The sequence below is a fragment of the Ictidomys tridecemlineatus genome, chromosome 14 (genome assembly GCF_052094955.1).
Source record: "Ictidomys tridecemlineatus isolate mIctTri1 chromosome 14, mIctTri1.hap1, whole genome shotgun sequence".
Lineage (NCBI taxonomy): Eukaryota > Metazoa > Chordata > Mammalia > Rodentia > Sciuridae > Ictidomys > Ictidomys tridecemlineatus.
In genome coordinates, this window is record NC_135490.1 from 24,123,087 (window position 1) to 24,150,770 (window position 27,684).

Consider the following 27,684-nt stretch of genomic DNA (forward strand, 5'->3'; position numbering starts at 1 on the left):
AGTTACACTGAATTAAATTTTTTAACTATTCTGCAATGCCAAAACATGGGGAATAAATAGACCATTCCAGTGGGAAAAAAAATAAATAAAAGGTACTACAGTAAGTTGCCAGAGCTTAGGACAAAGTTCCCCCTGGCTCTAGCTCATCTTTAAAGTGTTATTCTGGGACTGACACAGGACCCCAGGTTATCAAGAAGGAAGGAAACAATTAATCAAAGTAAAGCTACTGGTGAGCATTAGGTATGGACCATCTGCCTTGTTTGATAAATGTGCTGATCATTACTTCCTTAAAATAAGTAACAGTTACCCATGAAAAGAACTCCCCATAAAATCTGCAACTTTATATATATAAAGTTGCAGATTCTCAAACCTTAGCAATTGTTGTTCTATAGAAAAAGTTATGTCACACAGACTAGTTCTCTGGCACTGGATAAATTTTACCTATCCTCATATCCCTACAATCTGTTAGCAGTAACGAAAATCGGCAGTGTTCACTGAGAGGTCACTGGGAGCCAAGCACAAGTTCAGGTGCTTTGCATGAGTGACATCGTTCTGACACCATAGATTATATCTATTATTATCAGCTCTAATTGACAGAGGAGGTAACTAAGTCACAGAGAACAAGTGGTTTGCCCAAGATGTGTTGCAGAAAAGAGACAAGAACCCATTCAGTCTAGTTCCTTATGTATAGGCTCTTTAACTGTTACTCTGTATTCAATCCTTATCATTAATATTAATGACAGAAATCCCAATGTGTTGCTCTCCTTCCTACCTGGGAACCACAGGTAAATGTACAAAGCATAAATATCCTAGCGATCAAAGAGAGTCCCTACTATCTGAACCAATTTTTTTATTGTTTCTTTACTGCTATAATTCTATGTATTTTTGTTACCATTGGATTTAAAACTTTATAGTATTTCTGTTATTCTATCAGAGCAAAGAACCCATTTCTTCTGTATTTTATGGCCCCGGACTATTTCAGGTAATATTCTTTACTCTGGCTCTGGGCCTGCGTGCATTTCATTCCTGGGTCTCTTTTATGAGGAATAGTTTAATAGGTTTGATACAGAATGAAAAATTAGTTTTTCCAAGGTGTTAGTTGTAACAGAACAGATATGAGCTATAGGGTAAAGACAGTGTGAGCTACAGGGTAAAGCAGATCCTCTCTGGTTTGGGAGATGGGCTTAGCCAAACCTATGGTAAATACATCTGGTTTACTGATTATAAATCTTTAGTCTGCTTATGGGTACATGATAAATTCACTTTAGGGTTATTACAGAAATGTGACCCATGTTAAAACAAAAGAACATTTATTCTGAAAATAGCATGAAATACATTCCATATAAACATGAACAGTATTCTCTGAGCTCATTAAAAAGAAATTACAGAAGGTACAGTTAAGGGTATATTTCCATATTGATGTTAAATTTGGGTATTATTACAAATAGTTTCCAAACATGTTTTGAAGGGAAAGCGTTACCTCTCCTCATGGACTTTCCGCCATCACCCCTAATTTCTTCTGGTACCAGGCCAGGATCACAACCAGACCTTCTAAAGCACTGCCGTCTGACTCCCAGTGTTTGTCTCTTCTTCTGGAGATGCTGTACTTTATGTGACTTCCCAGCTCTCTGAACATTCAGACTGCCTTCCTATTGGTGGAACACATACTCCCCTGGTGTAAGAAACCCCACAGTGAGTGGTGGATGCACCTTGACCAGACCGGGTTATGCACCCTCCTGTTTCAGTATTCTCTAGCAGAAAAGGACATGAGACGGAAGCTAAATGGTAACAGTTATGCTGATTCACTTTTCCTTCCTTCTCGCTCTATTTGTCATCAGTGAGGAAAATGTCAAAGGCTTTAGACCTGCCTTCAGAGTCACACTTTCTGGCCCAACAGAGAGGACAGTAGGATTTACAGTTCTAATTCCAATGCCTCTTGAGTTGTGTGTGTCTGCGGATATGCGATCTCATATGATGTTGTCTGTGTAAAACTTGGGAAGTCATACTCAAAATCATCCCTCAAAGCAAATGACACAATTGTTTCCTCATGGCCAGTCAGGAGGACTGGTAAAGTTCAGCATTTTCTAAACAAAAAAGCATATATAGTTATTCTGTGACTCATTTTTGCCACAATATCTCTGAGTTTGTCAATACTGGGCAAGGAAGTTAAGTAGAGGAAGTTAAGTTTTTATGACATGTATCCATGCTAATTCTCAGAGAAGAAATAAGAAGCAATTATATAATTGTGAAAAGAATACTAATTTTTCCCTGGTATATTTTTAGGCTAAGAAAATGAACAAAAACAGCATACTACACTTCTAATTTTGATGAATTATGACTGGGCCTCCCCTCAATGAGTACAAATTAGTGAAATTTTATCCTAATTTTTTCTGCTCATCTCAATTATTATAAGCATTATTCATTTTATGTGATTTCTAAATTAGCACACTTGAACCTCAATGTAAATACTTCCTCCTAAAAATACAAGACTGGCCACAATGTAGTAAAACCTTAAATATAAAAAAATGCACAAATAGCCATCCAAATAAATCCTCCTTTAAAAAAAAAAAAAAAGAAAGAAAGAAAGAAAAAACACAATGTTTAACCTCAGGAGAACTTTCCAGAAAGTAACTACACAATATACATTCAGAATTCATTTTCCCAGGTTACATTCAGAGCCTGTTTAAGTCTTCCTCTTTGTGGTTACCTGTTACTCTTTGACCCAAAACTGTAATGTTAGCCTGAACTTTGATGTTTCTGCTAACCCTGTGTTTCCTCCTTTATCACATAACTGAAGGCCCATCCCACCTCCCCTCTCCATAGCAATCACTAAGTCCTGAAAATACTACCTCTTATGTATTTTCCTCCTCCATCTTTGTTTCCATAGCACCCGCATGAGGGCTCCATTATCTCTCTCCTGAAGAGCTGTTGTCTCTTAACTGGGCCTCTCTGCTCTGGCACTATTACCCTCAAATCATCCTTCTATATTGCCCTTTAAGTATCCAATCAGAAACAGAAGTCTGAATGTATTATTCCCCCATTCAGAGTCTTCATCAACACCCAGTGACAAACTCTGAGATTACTACCTGAGATTCAGAAACCTTGGTTTGGCCTCCCAGGAACATCTGTAATTCCCTCAAATCTTTACAGAGAATCATGTACAGATGTGACATTTGTAGAGTAAGGCTCTCTGGCTTCCATCAGTCCTCCTGATCCAGGAAAGGAAAAGAAGAGAAAGTTCTACATACATGAAATGCACCCTTCTCGACATGGGTACCTCCTCCCAGCCTGGAGGCTTCAGCACAGGCTGAATTTGTTATGTGATAACCCAGAACTCCAGGATCAAGCGTTCCAACACAAGATGAAAGCTGTTGTGTGTGGTCTATCACAAACCACCTTGGAAGCCAAAAGGCATTAATTTCATCATATTCTATGGGTCAGAGCAGCCAGAACCCCACACAGATTCAAGGGAAGGTACTTAAACCACTCCTCTCAATGAGAAGAGGGTTAAAGGATTTGTGAATATGTTTCACAGCTCACACAGAATGTGAGACAGAGGTAGAAAAGATGGAGTACAAGAGTGATCCTTTTTCTTTTCCCCCGGGTGTATACTTAGATGTACCTCCTTGTGGAAAGACTTGACAAAGAAGAGCCAATGAGATGATGCTTTTATCCAGATTTTTTTTATAAGTCATAGACTTTTTTTTTTTAATAAATCAAGAGGTATTAACTACCCAGGCACATTTAGTAACTGTCAACTTGATATAAAATACCAGGAAATGAGGCAAAAATTGCTTTTGAGTTGTAATCAATGCTGAAGAGATTTTTTTCCCCTTCAGTATATTTTGCATTCCTTACTAAGATGAAGGGGTAATGTTTTCATAGGAAGAAACTGTCAAATGTTTATTAAATAAATGAAGCATAAAACAAGCTTTCCTGCCATTTCACCCATGCTTGGATTTTAATAACTAGCATTTATCCCTTGAATGTAAAGTTATAATTGTATCCAAGAAGAAAGGCTCCCCACTCTGCACTGGGGATTTTTAGCTTTGGAACAGTTTCCAATTACTGATGAAATAAGTGATCTCCTTTGTCATTGCCCATCATTACTGCGTTCCTTTTGATGTCGGTGTTGACGGGAGCCATAAGAGCCAGGACTAAAAGAGGAGAAGTGGAGAAAGGACCTTTGCAGCGTGGATGGAGAATGTGAGCAATGGAATCTGACAAACCAGAATAGAGACAAGACACGGATGCTAAATCCAAGTGGTGCCCACTCATGGGTACTGTGTACGACCCAGAGATTCTCTCCATGGCAGAGCAGAATAGGGACCTTGGGAAGAAATGAACAGCACTCTGGAAGACAAATGGAGTGGGAGGGAAACAAGAGAGCTTTGGAGACCCCGTCCCAATAACATGGTGAAACCTGATCTCTTTTATGTAAGAGAAGCAAGAGTTTGCTAAATCCATTGGAATTCAGAGAATGACTGAACCCAATCTCTTTAAGTTAAAGAAGTAGATGAAGTTTTCAGAAACTGGGAGAGAAGCAAAAAGACAATAAAGAAAAATTTTGATATGATGGATTGACCTCTTCCCCTTATCTGGATCAAGGGACTGAGTGGGAGCCCCTGAAAACAGTAGGGTTAGTTTCAAAAACAGAAAAAGCAATGAGGCTCTGGAGCTCAAACACAGGATGAGATTCATGGTGAAAGGCCTATGTCCCTGGACAGCCTTCCCCAGCAAGACTGAGGACATGGCCAGCAGAGCATGACCATGGATAGCAAGCAGCTTTCTCAGGGAGAGGGCTGAAACAGTGGAGGAAGGTGGAGGAAGGTGACATCCTAAACCTGCATTTTGTGTTAATCAGCTTTTCATCACTGTGACAACAAATACCTGACAAGAACAGCTTGGAGGAGAAAAGGTTTATATTGATGCAGTCTATGGTTGGCTGGCCCCACTGCTTTGGCATGAGGTGAGGCATGTTATGGTGGAAGGCCACAGTGGAAGAAAGCTGCTCCATTCATGGCGGCCAGGAAGCACAGAGAGAGAGAAAGGGAGGAGCCAAGGACAGGATATAGTCTCCCAGGGGATATCCCCCAGTGACCCACTTCCTCCAGTCACGCCCCACCAGCCTATAGTTTTTATTACATGTATCCATTATAGAGCACCTATTGTCATCCATTCAGCTATGAATGGATTAATTCACTAATGGATCAGAGCCTTCATGATTCACTTCTCCAAAGCCCCACTTCTGAACATTGCCGCCTTAGGGTTCAAGGCTTCATTACATGTGTTGTGGGATGACATTCCAGATCCAAACTGTCACAGATTGAAAGTGTGCACAGCCTTGTTCCTGGTTACACAGTCAACATCCGAGGGCACTCCCAGAAAACCAGGAAAATTTAATGGGCAGGAGACCGAAACGCTGCTGTCAGGCTGATAGACCAAGACCTACTGTAATCTGATGACTAGTGTTACTATAATCTGGTTACTAATGTTAACATGACCTCGTCTATCCCTTCAGGTAGGGAGAGTTTGCAATGTTTAGACCACATAAAGAAAGAATTAATAGTTAAAACAAGTATTCATTCTGGTCATTGTCCTGATATGTATGTAATATGAGAGCAAGGTTAAAATCTGTGGCCACTTAGAAATTAGAAATGAATGAAAATTGTAGGGTAGTTGGACTGAGGCATAATTTTGGAACATATGAAGAAATTCAAAACTATATTTTGAGCAAAGGTTTCATCACTTATGCTGTTCAGATAGAAATAACCAGGAAATGACTTAAGAAAATAAGACATCATATTTACATTTTGTATGTTCCCAGACACCTTTGAAGAGATTTTACCAGCATAGACCAAGTATGTTCTGCCATTTTTAGGAGTGAAGTGTGGGTGGCCCCAGTATATTGCTCAGCATGCACTTATTAAAAATGAGATTACCAGGAAATATCAGCTGTATTCACTGATCCATTCACTATACAAGTGAGGGAAGGGATTGTGAACCTACCACTCCAATCCTCATTCCCGGTAAGTCCTCCATTTGCACAAACATAAACACACACACACACACACACACACACACACACACCATTTTTTATGAAAGAATAGCCAAGGACTATGAAAGAATAGCCAAGCATCTTGATCATGTAATGGAATACTAAGTCCGAAAAAATATTTAGTACATTTTTTTCTATTCTTTTGCTGTACCCACTAAGACATTGTTGATGTAGACTTTTGACATTCAGAGTTTACCATTTCATCTGGTGTTAAAATTAGAACCAGTCACTTAATATATGGAGGCAGCAGTATTCTAAGCAACTTAAGAACCAACAACTTAATTGAAACATCAAACCAAGTCCATCACACTTTATTTATAGCTATACTTTGGTTTAATGCACTATATAATTTGTACTGACACAAGATTTCTTCTTCCACCAACTGTTTACACCATTTCATAGGAGCATCTATTATTCCAAATATGAAGTAAACAACAAAAAAAGCATATTCAATTTTACAAAACCTTTGAAACCATAACATAAGATTATAAGTATTTATGGGAACAATAAAAACAAAATTATAAATCATGGTACAAAATAGTAAAAATGTGTGCCATGATTTATAATTTTGTTTTCTTCCTCATTTTATTCAAAAAGCTGAAAAGTCATAATTCTGCCACCTGCTTGTGGATAACTAGTTGGCCCTATTCCTTTTCTACTAACTCTTTTCTAAACATTAAAATGTGTATTTGTGGATCTAGAAAAACAGAAAGCTTCTTTTTAATTATTTTTGAGGAAAGGCTCTCACTTTCATTTTGAGTAGCTCTGAAATCCAGTTATGCTTTGCAATATACCCTAGGATATGAGTGGAGAAAACTTTTTTACATAACCCTAAAAAATTAAGCCCAAAGGACCTTAGAAATTAAGAAACTACCAAAATCCTGTGTCTATCACAGGATAAAACCGTTGGTGACACTCAGACGGGATTCATTCATGTGACAGTAGCCATCTGGTGGTTCAACTGGACCTGGACAATCTGAGTCCATCTCACTGGTAGTTGGTGCTGTCAGCTGGGTGGGCCATGCTTGTCCAACAGTCTAGCCCAAGCTTCGTCACTGGGCCATAGGCTTGCAGAACTTTAAGAGAGCATGCAAATCCCAGTGCAGAAGGCCTCTGTTTGTACGAAATTTGTTAAGTGTTGGATAAGGCAAGTTATCTGGTCAAGCAAGTCACAGTGGGAATGTAAGAAGCCATGTTTCACTGGGCCATTATTATTATCGTCTAACATAAGGTCCCATTCTATTTAATGTTCAAACTTAACAAATCCCCAACTTGTTAATAGTATCACTTTTAGAGTCCAACCTCTGCTTGATAAGTCAAAGAACACCTCATTCCTAGTACAGCCCAAGTTACTTTTCTAATCTCTTGCTGTCTGTTTTTGCCTTGTTGCCTCTTTTCCTGTTAAAAAGAAGTGGGGATGGAGCATCAGCCATCTGGTGCCACCTAGTGGAAGAAGTAAGAAGTGCAATAATGCTAAGGCACAGGAAGACGTTTCTCAGAGTGCGTTGAGCAGAGAGGGAGCCTGTTTACTGGGCACTGCTGGCTGGAAGCATAATAAACCTTGGCTCTCAGTATTAAACCTCTTCACTTATATGATTCTCTTAGCTCCATGTTATTCAAGCCACTTCTCCAACTGGAAGAAAGCACAGATTTTTATGATTGCAATCAAGTTTCCTGGCCTTCAAAGAGGACCTCTTTCTCTAAGTCCAGTACCTACTTCACTCTTTTTCCCTAGAGTGTCCATGTCTTTGCATAATAGAAGACTACCATTCTTTTCTCATCCCTATGCTACCTCTTTACAGTATAAAACTTAGGAAATTACACAAAAATGGTAATTTTCTAAAGATCAAAAAAATGAATTCATCAGCAGTCCCGTAGCCATTCTTTTCAAAATTCTAATATAATTCATGATTTAATAATTAAGACAACAAAAGTATTTTTAAAACTATGTTTCAATATGAAATGCCATTGGTTCAACAATTGAATTCTTGTTGAAAGTAATTATATTTTAACTATAAGAATTCTGAGACATGGGCTAACTAAAAATTTCTGGTTACATAACTGAAAATTACATGGCTCATCCTTATGTTGATTGACTTGGCTTGACTGAGTCCTGAGGGAAATTGTACTGTTTGATTTCTGATCGATTTACATTTCAATCTACATGTCTGGAATCTTCACTGTACCCACCGAAATGAATGAAAATTGGCCAAATTATTTTCTGGGAAGCCAAATTGATGGTTTCTTTTAAATTACTGAACCTAAGTTTTAATTGTTAGTAAACATCTTAAATAAGTTTCATATATATTTATCTTTAAATACTGTGAATATTTTATTATTCTGACCCCAAACATTACCAAGACATATTAAAATTTGAAATAATACTCTGCCAGAAAATGTGAGAAAGAAGACAAAAATTTCCTGAAGGAAAAAATATTTTAATTAAAAATCCATTTTTATGTATAGGTCAAGGGTCAACATGTAAAATTAATAATATGAAGTTCAGCAACTCCTTAGAATGCCCCAGGAGCAACAGGCTGAGGTTACAACAATGAAGTAAACATCCTCATTTAGAAAAGACAACTAATTACATACTATGAAAAGCACATCTGTAAATGAAAAATAGAGTTTTCCACTGTATTACAATTTAGATAAGAGGTGTCTCCCAAAAGCTAATGTGGGAGATGATGCAAGAATGTTTAGAGGTGAGATGATTTGGTTTTGAGAGCCTCAGCCTAATTAGTGCATTAATCCACTTGAATGTATTAACTGGATGGTCATTCTAGGTGGGTAGGGTGTGACTGGAGGAGGTGGATCCCTGGGGCAATGGCTTTGGGGTATTTATTTTGTCTCTGGTCAGTGGAGTTCTCTCTTCTTCCTGATTGCCAGGTCAAGAGATTATTTCCTCCTCCATACCCTTTTGCCATAGTGTTCTGCCTCACCTCAGGTCCAAAGTAACAGAGTTTGCCATCCATGGACTGAGACCACGAAAACCATGAACCTCAAGTTAACTTTTTATCCTCTACAATGTTCTTGTGAGGTCTTTTGTTCACAGTGGCAAAAAAAAAAAAAAAAAAAAAAAAAAAACCTGACTAAAACACACTAGTAACAAATTAAGAATGGTTCCAACTTTCATGTTATAGCCTGCCATTTAAAAGTAAGCAAAAGTTAGAATATAAACATTGCTGTAGAAAAGTAAACTAGTCAATTATAAGTAAAAAGAAAAGCATATTTATTATGTGGTTCAACATCCTAACTATAAAACATAAAATTGACTTCCATTAAGCATTTGGAAAACTCTCATACTTCTATGGCCTTACAAATAAAAAGTCCTCAGAAAGAACACATTACTCCAATGTCATAATAGTTTTAAATGGCATCCCAAGGATGACAGGTGATTTTTAATTATAAAACTTAAAGCCTGGTGTATGATATTATAAGTAATTCCTATAAAGCACATCAATATGTTTACAGTTAAATTTTTCTGTTTTTTATTTGTTTTAATTAGTTATACATGATGTAGAATGCATTTATGCACTTTGATATACATATATAGATTGGATATAATTTCTCATTTTTCTGAGTATACATATTACAGAATCATATTGGTCATGTAGTCACATATATACATATGTAATAATGTCTGCTTCATTCTACTATCTTACCTATCCCTAAATCCCCTCACCTCCCCTCCCATCACTTCCCTCTATCTAATCTAAAAACACACTAATCTTCCCTAGTGCTCCCCCCACCTTATTGTGAATTAGCATACATATATTAAAGAAAACATTCCGCCTTTGGTTTTGTGGGATTGGCTTATTTCACTTAGCATGATATTCTCCAACTCCAACCATTTACTGGCAAATGCCATAGTTTCATTCTTCTTTAAAGCTGAATAATATTCTGTGGAGTATATATACCACATTTTCTTTATTCATTCATCCATTGAGGGACACCTAGGTTGGTTCCATAGTCTAGCTATTGTGAATTGAGCTGCTATAAACATTGATGTGGCTGCGTCACTATTGAATATTGATTTTAAGTCTTTGGGGTATAAACCACTGAGTGGGATAGCTGAGTCAAATGGTGATTTCATTCCCAATTTTCTGTGGAATCTCCATACTGCTTTCCATAGTGGTTGCACCAATTTGAAGTCTCACCAACAATGTAAGAGCGTTCCTTTTTCACCACATCCTCACCAACGTTTATTGTTGCATGTATTCTTGATGATTGCTATTCTGACAGGAGTGAGATGAAATCTTAGAGTAGTTTTGATTTGCATTTTATAATTGCTAGATATGTTGAACACTTTTTCATATTTTTATTGATCAGATATATTTCTTCTTCTGTGAAGTGTCTGTTCAATTCCTCAGCCCATTTATTGATTCGGTTACTTGTTTTTTGGTGTTAAGTTTTCTGAGTTCTTTATATATCCTAGAGATAAATGCTTTATCAGAGGTGCATGTGGTAAAGATTTTCTCCCAATCTATAGGCTCTCTCCTCACATTACTAATTGTTTCCTTTACTGAGAAGAAGCTTTTTAATTTGAATCCGTCCCATTTATTGATTCTTGATTTTACTTCTTGTGCTTTAGGAGTCTTGTTAAGGAAGTCAGATCTTAGGCTGATATGGTGAAGATTTGGGCCTATTTTTTCTTCTTAGCACAGGGTCTCTGTTCTAGTGCCTAAGTCTTTGATCCACTTTGAGTTGATTTTTTGTGCAGGGTAATCGAGGTTTTTTAAAAGTTCATATAAAATGAAAAGCAAGAGTATAGATGAATATGCTGAAAATAATAAATTTCTCTTCTTCATTTCCTTTGAGGAGAAAATAAAACAACAGATAAACTCTTCTTATCTTTAACATAGCAGGAATATATTAACCTAGCTTCCTTTGACTTCAGTACCTTGCCCAACAGTTAACTCCTCAGTGTGTGGTCAAGTATGAATTTCAGTGAACAAACATAGGTGCACAAGAAATATCCCAATGTTACATTTTCTCCAAAGTTATAAAATTCAACACAATTCTGAAATGATGTTCATATTATGATTTCATATATACACAATATTTTGCATAATACAATTTTATTGTTTAAAACTTTTCAAATTTATTCCATTTTATTCTGGATATATATTACAGATAATTCACAGAACATAAAAGTGCACATTGAAAACAGGTCATTCTGTTAATTATTTTTAAAACTTTTAAAAGATAATTGCTTCAAAATATTCACTAGATAATGTGGGGTTACAAATATGTGAAAGTGAGATGTGTGATAGCTAAGCAGAAAGGCTGGAGGAGGAGAAATGAAAGCTACTATCCTAAGATTCCTCAAATAATCAGAAAAGAAGACAGAAACCACAGTTGGAAAACAAAAAAAAAAAGTGGAAGATAATTGAATTAAATCTAACTACATGAATAATCAAAGAAAAGGATCTAAATAACCCAATTAAAAGCAAGATATGTGTGTGTGTGTGTGTGTATATATATATGTATATGCTATAAGAAAGCCACTTAAGTATAAAGACACAAATAATTAAAAAGTAAAAATAAAGACAAAGTTATAAATACTAGTATTTAGATGATACAAATCTAAAGAAGATGGAGGGTCTATGTCAATAACACAAAATAGATGATAGCATATAGACAATTACCAGGGAGGATGTAAGTCACCTAACAGTTATGATGAGGTTAAGAATAGAAAAACCCCTAAACATCTTTGCACTGTTCGCAGAGCTACAAAAGACATGAAGCAAAAAAACATAGACAGCAATAAAAAAATAAGCAAACTCAGAATTATAGTCAGAGATTTCAACACTCCTCTCTCAATAACTGATAGAGAAAAGGAGAAAGAAAATCAATAAAAATATACATGATTCAAAAGATAGTATCAAACAACTGGACTTAATAAATATTTATAGAACACACTGCCCAACACCAACAGAATTCAAAACTTTTCAAATACACCTGGAGCATTTACCAGAATAGACCACATTCTGAGCCATCAAAAAGTCCCAATAAGGAGAAAAAAAGGTCTCATACAAAGTACACACTTGGACCACAATGATATTAAATTAGAAATCAGTAATAGAAAGATCCAAAAATTCCTAAATATTTGGAAACTAAATTAAACACATCTATGTAACATGCAAGTCAAAAAAACGAAAATTAAACATTTTTTTAAAAAGTATTTTGAACATAATAAACATGGCAATATTACCTATCAATTGTGGGGTTCTGATAAATAGTAGTTAATGGAGATTTACAGTACTAAATACCTATCTCAGAAAAAAATAAAAGACTGAAATCTGTTATCTCAGTTTCTACCCTAAATAACTCTAAAATGAAGACAAATTAAATTCAAAATAAACAGAAGAATTAAGATAATTGTATACTAAAAAGAAATTAATAATGATAAAAGACAAACAAAAGAGAAATTAATGAAGTGGAACAGTCCTTTAAGCAGATCAATAAAATTGATAAAACTGTGGCTAGATGAGTCAGGAAAAAAAGAAAGAAATGCACAAACACACTAACACCATTAACCATCATGGAAATGCAAAATAAAACCACACCACCATATACTGTTGTAATGACTAGACTTCAAAACATTGACCGTCCTAATTATCAGTGAGGACACATGGTGACCAGAACACAAACATTGCTGGAGGAAGATGAGGAGGTACAGTCACTTTGGAAAACGATTTGCAGTTTCTTAAAAGGTTAAGCATGTGCCTATACCAACCATATGACCTAATCATTCCACTCCCGGGTATTCTCCCCAGGAGAAATGAAAGCACATGTCCACACAGTGAGTACACATAGGTCATAGCAGCTTTATTCATAAGAGCTCTGAACTGGAATCAACCTACAAGTTCATCAATAGACTCATGAATCATCAAACTGTGGCGTATTCATGCAAATAGAATACCACTCAACAATTTTTTTAAAAAATGAACTATTAACACATGCTACAACATAGAAATCTCAATATTATCATATTAAAAGAAAGAAGCCAGTCCTCTCCCCACCCAGAAAATGCATCCTGCATGATCTCATTTATATAAAACTCTAGTAAAAGCAAACCAATCAGTTGTAGAAGAAAGTAGATCAATAGCTTCCCCAGCGAGGAGAATGAAGAGAGGGCATAAATGCAAAAACTCTTGGAGATTGTAGATGAGTTCATTTCTCAAAAGTGGTGATGGGGTTACAAAAGTACACATAAGTCAAAACTTACCAAATGGTACACTTAAAATATAAGCAATCCTTTGTATGTTGTCACGATTCAATTAAGCCATTCTTAAAATTTATAAGTAAATCATACATTGCTGGTAGGACTGCAAATTGGTGCAACCACTATGGAAAACAGTATGGAGATTCTTAAGAAAATTTGGAATGTAACCACTATTTGACCCAGCTATCCCAATTCTAGGTTTATACCTAAAGGACTTAAAGTCAGCAAACTACAGTGAAGCAGCCACATCAATATTTGTAATAGCTCAAGTCACAATAGATGAACTATAGAACCAACCTACGTGCCCTTTGACAAATGAATGGATAGAGAAACTGTGGTATATTTACACAATGGAATATTACTTTGTCTTAAAGAAGAATGAAATTATGGCATTTGCCAGTAAATGGATTGGCTTTATGCTAAGCAAAAAAAAAAAAAAAAAAACAATCCCAAAGAACCAAAGGCCAAATGTTTTCTCTGATATGTGGATGCTAATTCACAATAAGGTGGGAGGAAAGAACAGAGGTATTTTAGATGAAACAGAGGGGAGTGAAGGGAGTGGAGGGGGCATGAGGACAGGAGAGATAGTAGAATGAATCTGACATAGTTATCCTATGTGCATATATGATTACATGACCTATGTGACTCTACATCATGTACAACCAGATGAATGAGAAGTTATACTCCATTTATGCATGACGTGTCAAAATGCACTCTACTATATATATAACTAATTAAAACAAATAAAAAATTTTTAAAAAAATTATACATGTGTAAAAAGTATTTCTAAGGCATGCTAATTTATTAAAGTAAATAAATTAATAAGTTATACAAATTAATTTAATTTATTGGGAGCTTGATAGAAACATTCACAAGGTAAACAGGATCCATTTGAATTTATCTCATTACGGGTCTACATTAACCTAAAATACAATACATGGGCTTTTTAAATAAGTTCGTTAAGAAAACAAGATTATTGTATTTTCAACAAATTGTTCACAATAAAAAAAAAATCAATTCTGAACTCTCTCTTTCCTAATCCCTCCCTCACTACCATGCTTCTAGTTTTCAGATCCTTTGTGGGCAGTGTAAATTTTGATGCACTTTGGCCTCGTGTTTGACACAATTAAATGAGAATATATTTGTATGACTGAGAGTGGTTCAGAGTGAATAGGACTGGAGAGTGTCTGCTTCTCATACCCCATCCCTGCAGAAACAAAGATTGCAATGACTGAAATGTATTCATCGGGGAGCTGCACCCAATAAGCATTACAGTCCTAATTTTTTCCAGCTACAGTTGTAAATCCACTCTGAAATGCAGTGCGCGGTAAAATGGAAACGATTAGGCTGCTCGGAGAGGGATAACGTAAGGTATATCTGATTCTAAATTATTAATTCAAACAAATTAAAAATGGCATGTTCTGCATTCTTCTCACTTTTCTAGAGTAAAAAAAAAATAATAATAAGTCTCCCTTCCAGACTTTTAATTTTTCAGTCTACATCTAATTTATACCTACAAAAATATTTTTAAACTGAAGGGATTAGATCAAGTACCATCTTAACATGCAAAGTTCCTTAAATTCAGATTTATGTTGCACAAGTGCCTCAAAGAACATTACCAAGCGTAAGGCCTCAGGTAGAATGCAAATTGGTGTGCTTATCACATTTATAGACATTTTAAAATATGTATCAAAATTGTATGCTTTACATTGCCATTTATAAATATTCTGTTTCAAACATTTTTCAAAACTGTCACATTGACTGTGCAAAAAATGTTTGTTTTTATGTTTGCTTGGCCTATTTAATGGTGTTCTCACATTATTCTATATCCATGTGGATAGAGTTGTCTCTCTTGACCCCTACAGTGCCATGGTGAAGAGCACAAAGATTTTAAAATCAGAGGACCAGGTCCAGCCTGGCTCAACCACACACTAATTCCAGCCTTGGGCCTGTTTTTCAAACCATAGAGGTGGTATTCACAGTGTTGTTATCAGGTTTTCATCAAGGTAATGAAGTAAAGACCTTAGCCTACAACCCAGCACATAGGTAGCACTCAAGAAAACAAAACAAGAATTTTGAACTCCAAGAAAGAAGTAGGGCAGGGCACACCCAGTGATTATAATGATCTTATTAATAGCAACATGATTATGCATCCTAACATTGTAGAATTCCTGAAAATTATCATGTAGTCAAAATGATATTTCTTAGAAAGGCAAGAAGGCCTAAAAAAAATTGTATAAAGTGAAAAAAGATCTCGTTTAAATTTCAGCTTCATATTGTTAATTAAATAATTCTGGTTGGTTATTGTATTTTGATTGACCATTTTACAGTCTATAGACAGGATCTATATGTAGTAGATGCTCAGTGCATGCATCCTAAAGGATTAAGTCAACAACATTGTCAACACCATTCTCTGATAGCATGAGACCTCTTTCAAAGAAAAAGCTCTAACATTGAGTGCAAAATGTGAGTCACATACATATTTCTAAAGACTAACAGATGGAGAAAATGTAGTTCTGCAGGGCCTTTGTTTCATTAGAACCTGAAATGCAAAGTTTAATATTCAAAATGGTTCTTCCTCAATTCTCACTACAGAAAAGTGGCCCCCAAAGAATCATATATCCACTTATAGAAAATGGTATGGTTCATTTGACCACTAAACCATAGCTCAAAGTTTGGTATTTTTCCCCTCAAATAAAATGTCATTATCTCTGATGTTCATAGTCCTTTAAAGATTATTTTTTTCATTTCACAGGTCTCCTGTCATGGCTGGAGGTCTCTTTGCTGTGGATCGAAAATGGTTTTGGGAACTGGGTGGCTATGATCCTGGTTTAGAAATCTGGGGAGGAGAACAATATGAAATCTCTTTTAAGGTAAGCTGCCACCACCCTCTTCAAACATGTTTACATAGTTTTGACAATTCTGCTATGACATCATTACTCTATGACTTATATTGTAGGATGACTTGATGACATTAATGACAGGTGACACTACACATTGTCACCTTTTCAAGCTAGCTTTCCAATGAGAGAGGCTACTTCATTCTGACATTTCAGTGTGTTGAGGCCTCGCCATACACACAAAAAAATTCAAACTCCTATTTGCAGATGGGAAACTGTGTCCCAACAGACCTACAACTCCACTGGCTCTGAGGCCCTTAGAACACAAAATAGAAAAATTAAATGCATTGAGGAGAAAGAAGTCAAGTTATTGGAGCTTTTCCCCTTTGTAGTTGGACCAAGAAATAATAGTTCAGATTTTTATCATAACCAGTTAGTTATTCCAAAATTCCATTAACCGAAAAAGAAACTTAAAAATATAAATGACAAATTGAAGCTCTTCTTTATAAAAGTCCCAAATAAGTAAGATTTTTATTTATTTTTATATGGAATTTTCAAAGTCTACTTACTTTAACAGTCAATGCTCAGTAAGATTATACACTTTATCAAATAAATATATGTAAACACTGCATATATATGTACATGTATGTGCAGTTAGATAGGATCTCAAATTTCAGGGTTTGTGGATATGAAAAACAGCTAAGCAAAGCACCATAAACTATGTTAAAAATATTCTAAACTGTTAAAAGATTTTTTTAAAAGCAATCTAAGAACTCATTTTTTTCTTTATCATAGTCATTATTTACATGTAAGTATAGATTGATTCTTGTAACATCGTACAGACAGCCCTAAGTAAATCTGTTTTAGACTATTACTTCCACTATAAAATCACACCAGTTCTTTCTGAAGAAAGAAAATGCATCCTGAATATAATAAATGCAAAAACCAGCTAGAGCTGGGTGCTGCGTCACAGCCTGTAATCCCAGCTACTTGGGAGTTGAGGCAGGAGGATGGCAAGTTCAAGCCTCAGCAATTTAGCAAGTTCCTGTCTCAAATTTAAAAACTTTTAAAGGGTTTGGGATGTGGCTCAGTGTAAAATGTCCCTGGGTTCAATCCCCAGTACCAAAAATAAAAATCTGCTTGAAATATTTGAATTTATATATGCGAAGCAAATGACAGAAGTTATTTTTAATTATTTACTTATTTATTGATTGATGAGGTATACACTAGGAATTGAACCTAGGAGCAGTTTCCCACTGAGTTACCTCTCTAGTACTTCTTTTATTTTGAAACAGGCTCTCACTAAGCAATTGAGGCTGACCTCAATCTTTTGATCTTCTTGCCTCAGCCTCCTGAATCTTTGGGATTACAGGCATGTGCCACCACATCCAGCTTAAAAGTAATTTTTATTAAACTGTAGCAACTATATCTACTATATGAACAGAAAAATTATGTTGTCCTTACCCTCAAAATAAAATACGCTCAAAAGGAAACTCAAGAGGCATGACTGGCAGATTTCATATCATCTGGAGTTTTCCCTTAGACAATGCTGACTATAATCCTTGAAATACCACTTATTAGTGCATTTTTCACCCAAACACATCTAATTTTGCATATAAAGATAGGTACTTCTTATGCATTTTTATAGACTCGTTGTTTTAAACCTTTGAACTTACCAATGTCTTTGGGTTCCTCTGTCACAGCAATGGTTCTACACCTTATTACAGTGCATACAACAGAAGGAAATACAGCAGTAATATTTCTAGAAATAACATTTACTACATCTACTTAATGGTCTAAGCCAGATGCTGAGCTTCATGTGCATTATCAAATTTTAAATTAAGCTATAAAAGTTAGGGGTGATATTGTTCCATTTTGAAGATGAAAAACTGAGACTTAAAGTGTTAAACATTTTTTAGATTAAATTTTTTAGATTGTAAAGATGAAACAAATTACCTAGTGTCACTTAGAGATTACAATGCTCTGTTTCTGCTTAATTTCAGAAACTACAAAAGCATGAAATTGTCTGACACCCACATCCTATCTACCAACACCATTCTCAAGTTCACTGCTAACCTCTTGATCACTGCCTAATCATTCTCATTGAACAGCAGCTTGTATCTTCATTATAATCTAAGAGCACAGCAGCAACCCTTCTACTGACCCTGGCAAAATACTATTGATTTTCAGACATTGCCCAAATATCAGTTGGATGCAAAATTTGCAATATTACCTTCAACTGGAAAACCACAGTACTGCATTTGATCCCAGAATTTAAAATAAATGTGGCATTGGTGTATTTGCAATATCATCAGAATTCTAGGGATGCTTTTTTACTTTTTAACAGTTCAAGAAATATCTTTTCCTTAAGTTCTTTTAATTCATTAATTTCTTATATTTAAAATGATAGGAAAATTTCTAGTAAGCAAGGGATACCTGGCTTTGAATAGTGAACTGGATAATGGATAAAATTGCTATTGAGAGTCTAGAGAGTATGGAGAAGAGGCATTTGCATTCTAAATCACAGAGGTGCTTTTGAGGCAAACATAAACTTACATTTCACTTCTCACCGTATCTAGCACACCTCTCCTGGGTGACCTGAGATTTTATTACCCCATTTTCTATTTTTCAGTTATCTGTCACTCTAAAGGATATAATTGGAATGCAGCCTGTCTTCTTTGTCTAAAAACCATGGCAACGGCACTGGAAATTCAGGACCAAATTGCCCCAGGTTGTTTGGTTGGAATGACAGATTCTCTGGCGACAGTTATGTCTTAACAGGGTCTCCTTTCAGACACATTCCTTCATTCTTCTCACTGCTGTTTGCTGACCTTGGGGTTCTTGTCCCTCACTATTAGGATGTGTAAGATGAGGAGGACAAACTTGAAGAGGCTTTGGTAGAATTTACATTGAAACACAAAGAATTTTCCCTGTGTGAAAGGAATCAAAAGTCTCGTACACAAACCGCTGTTAAATTACAATACAAATAATGGAGAAAAATCAAACGTCTGCATTTTTGGACACATCCCATAAATTGTGATTAATCTTACAGTGCAAAGCATCGTAAGATATACACTGGTCAGCACTTAAGGTTTGGGGAACACATATGGATGACTCAAGAGTTTGCTAGAACACTATACATCATAATATAGAAATTGATTTAAGATGACAACTAAGTATTCTAATTCAACAGACTTGTACAAATGTTCCTTATTAGGCCTCTTTGTTTCCTATTTACTCTTCCAAGAAAGAATCATTTCCTTAAAGTTTTTGACAAGTTCCATTGCTTAATGAAATTATTTCCTGAAAATCCTATCTCATACAAAGGAGTGCATTTTCTGTGGAGCAGTATTTTATTAACAGAGCTCTTCCATTCTTTCTCTGTAAATATCTTTCCTTCATTTTTGATTTTTAAAAAAAAAAAAAACCTGACTCATTTGATGAGTAGATTTCATGCCATAACATAAAATCCAACACAGTATAATTTTCAGGAGTTGAAGGAAAGAGCTCTCTAGAAAAATATGATCTGTCCATACCATGCTCAGTCTTCAGTAACTTTTAATAGGAATCTGGACTCCCATGTGGCCCAGGATTATCCAGCTGTCTTCCAAGGTTACCAGGTTAGCCAGCTGCGAAGGAAGGAAAAAGCAGCATTTAGTCAATCCTTCAACCAGCTTTTATTGAGCATCAAATTTATGCCAGGCATTGTTCCAGGTACTCAATTTGCAGTTGCACCTGGATACAAAGGGGAGACTAAGACAGAATGCACAGTGTGGTGTCTAAGAGACACTCCCTGTCTTTAAATATCATCTACTGTTTGTTACTGAAATAATATTAAAACCACTATAAAGTCCTTATTCTTTAGTAGGCATTTTTATATCCATTCTCCAAATATAGAAGTCCATATGTTAGCATTTAAAAAAAAAAAAAATCTGTCCTTTGATTTCAGAAAATAAAAGTGGACAATGGACACTAATTAGGCACCCAGAAGAGACTCGGAAGGAAGCCCAGCCACTCTAATTTGCAGAACCTCTAGCATGAGACAAACTTTGGATCCAGGTGTGAAAGAGCATTAAATTAATTTTGAGCTTCCCTTGTCTATCCCCAGGAGCACATCAAAAAGGCCCTACCTGGGTGCCATATTTCTTGACCATCTGTAGTGCCAGAAAGAGCTCTTGATCCATAGCCTCAGCTATGCAGAAACATTCAAGGGCCCAGGTGAGAGGAGTATGAGAACCATATGTTCTAAGAATGAATCCAACAACCCTGGGAGCCCCATAGCTGATCTCAAAATCACTGTTACTGGATTACAGCATCCTGTGTGACCATCTTTATGATGTTCTCTCATCCCTTCTATGTGGTGGGCTTAGAATCCAGACATTTAAGGAAACTCATTAATTCCCTAGACATTTACTTTTTTTTTTTTTAATTACAACTTGCCAACTCTGGGCTAAACTCTCAAGGCTCAAGGACAAATGTTAAGAAAATTATCTCCCTGGAGGAACTTATTTTCCAATAGAAGCCTGGAGAATTAATTCACCGCACTTTCTCATCCTAAGTATTGTTTGGGATATATTTTATTTCCATATTCACAGTAATAATTCAGCACATATACAATAGCCTCTTCGCTAACCTCTCCTCCTCTAATCTTTCTCCTCTTTTAATTCATCCAACATTTCATTAATTTTACCCTGACTTGCTTTATTTTCTCCTCCTAAAAGTTTGTAGTTGCTCCTAATTACCATACAAATCAAGAGAACGTATTGAATCATAAACCACAAAACTTACCATCAATTATCGGCCTCTTCTAACTACCTCAATTTATACTGAACACCAGGTTAACTAGAATTTTCCTTTTCATCTCTGAAAAGATAAAACTCATATTTCCATTATTGCAGGGATTTTAACTAACCAGTCAGACTGGGAAGAGTTACTGAGAAATTTGTTTCTTCTCTCTATAAATATTAATCACCAGCCTTCTCGGTGTGTCTGTATACCATGCAAGCTGGGCTGTACAGAAATAGGTAAAGAAAGCCCAGTAGAAGTCCTTGATTTACCCGCTAAAGAGAAACATTAATTAGGCAGAAAAGCATTTAAAAATATAGTTTCTTCTAAAACAGAACATATAAATGCACATTTATTTTATTCACCAGTCTTCTAAAGCAAGTAGGGCAAAGCTTTCCTCCTGCCTTTGGGTCCTGTAAAACTATAGTTTGAGGAGTAAAATTAAAGGCGCACAAATCACAGTTGTACTGAGTTTCCTAGAATTTCTAGTTTGGGTTCCTTTAAATTGGAATGAGAACTTAAGGGTATGCTGAAGTTATCTTAATGCAGTAACAGAATCTTATTGTTTGGTTTGGTTTGATTTGGGTTTGTTTGGTTGGTTGTTTTAGAGTTTTACACAATCTTTTATTATTACTTGCCCACATCTAATTTGACATAATTTTTTTTCCAACACCTCAGTCCTTCCAAACTCTTCAAATTAATTTTGGCATGAACAACAATTCTTAGTTTCATCATCCTAATAAAAGTAAGTTTAATTATATAATTAAAATTTTAAAACTAGTATTTTGACATTTGGGATGAAATGCATTGTGTTTCGTAAAGTTCTGACCACTCTATTCAATCTATGGTGATAACAATAATTGGGTTGTTCAATAAGAAAAAAAAAATGAACTAGCACTTGAAGTTCATTGGATTCAATATCTTATCTCATTCAACATTAATTCAAGGTTTAAAAATTCTGTTTCATAATTGCAAAGAAAGGCCATTGCCTGGTTAATATCAAAGCAAGAATTAGGAATGGGTTTGTTCAAAAACCCATTAACCTAATTTCTTTTAGCTGGTAAAATAGAAGACTATATGATCTTGTTGAAAAATAGCTACTGACACTCTCTAAAACTACTTTCAAAGGAAATAAATGTTCTTCCTGTTTGACATGTATTAAATACAAGACGTTACAACTCTTGTTATGATTTAATGTAATATTGAACTTTTTAATATTTACAAAATGCAATGGCTATTCAATAATGAATAGGGACTAATCATTGAGTATGAAGCATCTGTCACTGATCATAGCTCAGCAAACCATTAGACCCTGCTAGGGTTTGATCTCATTACAGAGCTTCTCAAGAACAAATGTGCATTTTATTTGTTATACTTAGCATGAATTCAAAATTAATACCAAAATATTAGCTATATTTAAAGTTTCCCAACATGGTATGTAAGCCATCAAAATATTACAAGTGTATTTATAATTCATCAATTGAAAGTCTTGTAAAATTATAATAGTTTAAAATGGAAAAGAAAATATTTCCTTAATATTCACTCAAAACAAAAAAAAATGGAGAAGAAACAGGAACAAAAAAAATGAAGTTTGTGTTAAAAGCAAAAGAGAAGTGATATTTTGAAAACATATAGGAGTATGAAGGATAGGTTAACAAAAGGAAAAAATGAAATACAGATAAACAATGTTAAAAGGTAATACAGTGAAATGATGTTAAAAGGTAATAGAGCGAAATGAAAGTAGAGTTCTTATTAATGTCATCAAGAAAAAAAATTAAAATAACATATCCCAAAACATGAGAGATACAGCTTAAGCAGTATTCAGAATAAAAGTAGTCAGGCCAGTTGGTGCAGGCCTGAAAACCCAGTGCCTTAGGAGACTGAGGTAGGAGGATCACAAATTTGAGGCCAGCCTGGATAACTTAGAGGACTATGTCTCAAAATAAAAAATGGCTAGGGGTGTAGCTCAGGGATAGAGCACTCCTGGTTTCAATCCCCATTACTGTGAAAGTAACAGTGAGAAGGAGGAGGAGGAGGAGGAGGAGGAGGAGGAGGAGGAGGAGGAACAGAAGAAGGAAGGAAGGAAATATTCTTATATTTTATGTCAACATAAAAAGAAAGAATAAAGATAAACAAATCATTTGCAAGGGAAAATAAAATAAACTTACAGAAATACAAATAAAAGATGTACAAACATTAAAAGGGAAATTAATGATTTAGAAAACCAAACCTAGTAGTGAAAGAGCTGGTTCTTCATAGCGAAAAGTAATTAGTATGAGATATGGATAGATATGGAGACAGATAAATGAATTAGATATCATCAATTGCTCCTTAAAAAACAAAATACAAATACAAAAAAAAAAGGATAATGGAAAAATATAAATTTCAAAAAAATTTAATAATCATAAGAGAATGCTCAGTTCTATACCAATAAGGTTATGGGTGATATAGATGGTTTGGAAGAGAAGTGCAGCATATTTACCAGGTTCTCAGCTAAGGATCTCACAGGGCTGGAATCAAATGTCCAGCCAACTCGTATCTTCATTTGGAAGCTCAACTAGGGAAAGGTCTTCCGAGTTGCCTCAGATCATTGACAGAATCAAATTCTTGTGGTTGTGGGACTGGATTCTTCATTGTCATCTAGAGATCTTTCTCAACTCTTAAATGCCACCCACCCCCAGGTCCTGGCCACATCACCTCCTTCTGGCCCTCTCCCAATATGGCAGTGTACTCTTTCAAGGCCTGCAATGGAATTTTTCTCACACTTCACCATCTTCAAAACTCTTCCTTCAGGAAGCAGGGAATCACTTTTGAAGACTCTCTTTCTTAGGTGAGACTTACCTAGGATAATTGCCCTTTTGATTAACGCAAAAGCAACTTAATTGGGACCATAAGTATATCGGCAAAGTCCCTTCACTTTCATCATATAAAGACACCTTCTCACAGGTGTGAAATCTATCATCTCTGCAGTATTGCCCACTCTCGGAGGGAGGAGATTATACAAAGTCATGCATACCCAGGGAATCTGGGGGCAACTTCAAAATTCTATCCCACACTTACCAACGACCATAGAAGAAAGAAAAAAAATCAAAAAGAGAAAATCATCCAAAAAAATAGAACACCAAATTCCATTGGGTTTATTTTCTAAACATATAAAAACACAAACTCCAAAATTTTTTGATTGTTCTCTAGTATCAGAAAATAAAAAATCTTTTAAATTGTTATAAAACTGTCACTCATATTTATAACTAAAATCTGAACAGGATAGCACAAAAAAATAGAGAAGTACAAGCCTATTTTATGTGAAAGTAATAACATTAAAAAAATAATAATCATAAAACATTACACAATAAAATAACTATTCAAAGACTAATATATCAAATTAAATGCAGCTTTCACAAATATGTTTTAACATTGGGCTGTGTATTAACAAATTCACCTTGATAGCAAATTTTAATGGTCATAGTCATCTCCATAGGTAATATAAAATATAGGTTAAAATTTACAATCTACTTTTGAACAAAATACTTAATACAGATGATTAAAATATAAATATATGCTTGTATAATAAATGTATCTCAATTCAAAAGCTATCAATTTGCTCAATAAGAAAACTCTGGTACTTTTCTCATTAGATTATTATTTAATGTTATTTGATATTATTCTGAAGATACTAGGTAACGCAGTTAGACAAGAGATAGGAAAAAATTAGAGGCCATGCACGGTGGCACTCTGGAGGCCAAGGCAGGAGGATCAAAAGCTCAGAGTCCACCACAGCAAAATTGAGGTGCTAAGCAACTCAGGGAGACCCTGTCTCTAAATAAAATATAAAACAGGGCTGGGGATATAGCTCAGTAGTTGAGTGCCCTTGAGTTCAATCTCCAGTACCCAACAACAACAACAGAATTAGAGATGAGGAAAGCTTTTCATTAATTGCAAGTAATATGATCCACCTAAAAAATGCATGGGAATGAACCAAAAAAACTACTATAAATAATAAGAAACTCAGTAAGTTGCCTGGATAAAATGTGTATGTGTGTGTGTCAATATACAGAAGACAATAACCTTTATATATACACACAACAACCACTCAACGAATAGAAACCACAACACTATTTACAATAGAAGGGAAAAAATTATGAATACACTTACAAAATGTGAAGATGAATCAAGAAATGTTATAATACTACGGAGGGATAAAAAAAGTTGAATAGATGAAAATTCATAAAGAATGTAATTCTCCCTAAGCAAACTCATAAATCTGCAATCTCAGTAAGAATGATAACATGAATTTTGTGTGTGTGCTAAATAAAATGCTTCTAATTCATAAGGGGAAACATAAATAAATCAAGAAAACTTTGGTGACAAATGATAACAGGCTAACCATAGCAGACAAAACACATAATAAAATCTGCATGAACAAATAAGAGATCTCTGTGGCACAGAATTGAAAGAGACCCAGATAAATATGTGAACTTAATACAAGAAAAACTTAAAAATATCAGATCAAGAGGAAGATAAGCATTTCCTAAGTAAATAGTATGGGAAAAGTATTCATTTTGGAGTTGCAGGGGGATAAAGTTGAATCCCATACTTTATACAAAAATAGAGCCTAAGAAGATTAAATTGTTTAAAGCATTAAAAATGAAAAATATATAATAACTATAAAAATCATGGCAAAGCTAGAATGGAGATACTCCCCTAAGTATGGTTTTAAAGAAAAGATTAATCCATCCACATTAAAAAACAAATTGCTATATGGAAAAAAAGACAAAAAAATACAAGTAACAATCTAGGGGAAATTATTTGTAACTAATATCTTTAACACATAAACAGCTTCCACAAATCAATAAGACTAAGTAGTTTTTAAAAGTGGGCAAAATATTAGAACAGAAAGTTCATAGAGAAGGAAATACAAGTGACTCTTTAATTATGAAAAGTTATTCATCCTTAATTATTTTAAGAAAAATACAAATTTTAAAAAACGGCACATTTTTCACTTACTAGATTAGCAACAATGAAGAAGTTTGCACTGGGGATGTAGCCCAAGCTACCTAGTATATGGGAGGCCTCATGTTTGATCCTCAGCACCACAAAACCTGCATACACACACACACACACACACACACACGCAAAGAGAAGTCTTACAACAACATGTTGACAAGGACCTCAAGAAACACTTTCAAATATAATCAGTCACAGTAGTGAAAAGTGGTACAATCTCCATGGGGAACAATTAGCACATATCCTCCAAAATTTTAAATATGTGCATGTTTAAAATGGCTCAACAATTTTATTTCTAGTCATATAACCCAAAGATAAACTCACACATGTGAGATGACATGTATGCAAACTATTTATCTTAGTATTATTTGAGAAAAAATGAAAAAACTTAAATATTCATCACCAGGAAACAAACGAATAATTATTATCTTCCCAGACTATATGCTACAGTATGGCCTTTAAAAAGAAAATGTGACAACTTTATTTTTACCAATATAGCATATCCAAACCCATTGGTAAATGAAAAAAAATCGAAGTATAGAACATGTGTGCAAAAATAAAAGTGGGCAGATAAATGTTGTTTTATATATAAAATATGTATGATACAGTATATATGTAAGTACTTATATATTATAAAATCTCAATACTATATATAGTTTCACATGTAGACAATATTCACAGTCATATTCGTGTATCAGGAAAATATTTATTGAAAGCCTACAATGCAAAAGACACTGAGAATATTACAGCCAAAAGAAAGGTAAAGTTTTCACCTAATGGAATGGAATGTGAATAAAAATCATATGTAAATAAATGGATAAACAAGTACAATCATTTCTGACATTGGTTAAAAGCTAAGAGGAAATCGGCCAATATCTCAAAGCAGGATCCTGAATAGAGGACAGTCTTACTTGACGAGCATAATGCTCTTAAAACATTTGCATCCAGGCCAAGGGACAAGAGTGGAAAGGGCCTCCTATCTACTGGTTCCCCATGTCCACCACGTCAACCCAACACCTGACTTGATACACATATGCAATCTGGGTAAGTCCTTGCTCAGCCCCTGACTTTTAAGATTCTCTTAATGAAGAGGCATTAGATTGGGGGTTAGAATAAGCCTCATGAAATACATCCGAATCTGTATTGGTGAATCAATATGTTTATGTGGATCTCAGGATGATTCAAATACAAGTTCAAGAAGTAAATCTAAGGTATTAATCTGGCCCAAACTTCTAAGCTAACAGGAGGATTTTAGTCCACTGGGGAATCCTTGAGCACAGAGAAGTAGCCCAATGTCCAATGGTATTCTTGTGCCTGGCCTCCCTTCCACAGGTCTAGACCCCAAGGGATTCAAACTGCAGGATAATGACAAACTAGCATCCCAAAGAAAAGGGGGTTGTCTTCTGAGTTCTTGTCCCCACGTCATTCCCCCTTTCCCTCCCCCAGCCACCACTAACTTTGCTAACTTCTCATACTGTTGTTCCTAAGGCAAGCCAAGCACAAAACCAGCATTCTAATTGATAAGCATTCTCCACTTTCACCATTGTTGTCTGAAAATGCAAAAACCTCCCCCTGGGATGTTTGATTTATACTCTGAAAATAGTTTATTTGCCTTTCTAGAGGGGAACAACTCAATCTCGTTTTAGGAGTGCATTCTTTTCCCTTGAGCCATCTCATATAAACTATCATGAGAATGCTGGTGTTAGAAATAAATTTAGCCTTATAAAATGTGCTCATTAGACATCCTTTTTATGCTAAGGATGATT

The 27,684-nt window shown here is 35.2% G+C and overlaps 1 protein-coding gene and 1 long non-coding RNA gene across 3 annotated transcripts in view; one reads left to right on the forward strand and one right to left on the reverse strand.

The window, feature by feature from the left end:
- Galntl6 (polypeptide N-acetylgalactosaminyltransferase like 6) overlaps positions 1 to 27,684 on the forward strand; it is a 1,056,167-nt gene that overhangs the window by 926,550 nt on the left and 101,933 nt on the right. Inside the window, exon 8 of the mRNA XM_005325506.3 lies at positions 16,045 to 16,162. Coding sequence (XP_005325563.1) covers positions 16,045 to 16,162 — 118 coding nt within the window. The remainder of the gene's footprint in view (positions 1 to 16,044; positions 16,163 to 27,684) is intronic.
- Positions 1 to 27,684, reverse strand: part of LOC144370311 (uncharacterized) — a 207,347-nt gene that overhangs the window by 40,360 nt on the left and 139,303 nt on the right. For both annotated transcript variants that reach the window (XR_013430284.1, XR_013430288.1), the window contains one exon: positions 19,666 to 19,758. This is a non-coding gene — a long non-coding RNA (uncharacterized LOC144370311). The remainder of the gene's footprint in view (positions 1 to 19,665; positions 19,759 to 27,684) is intronic.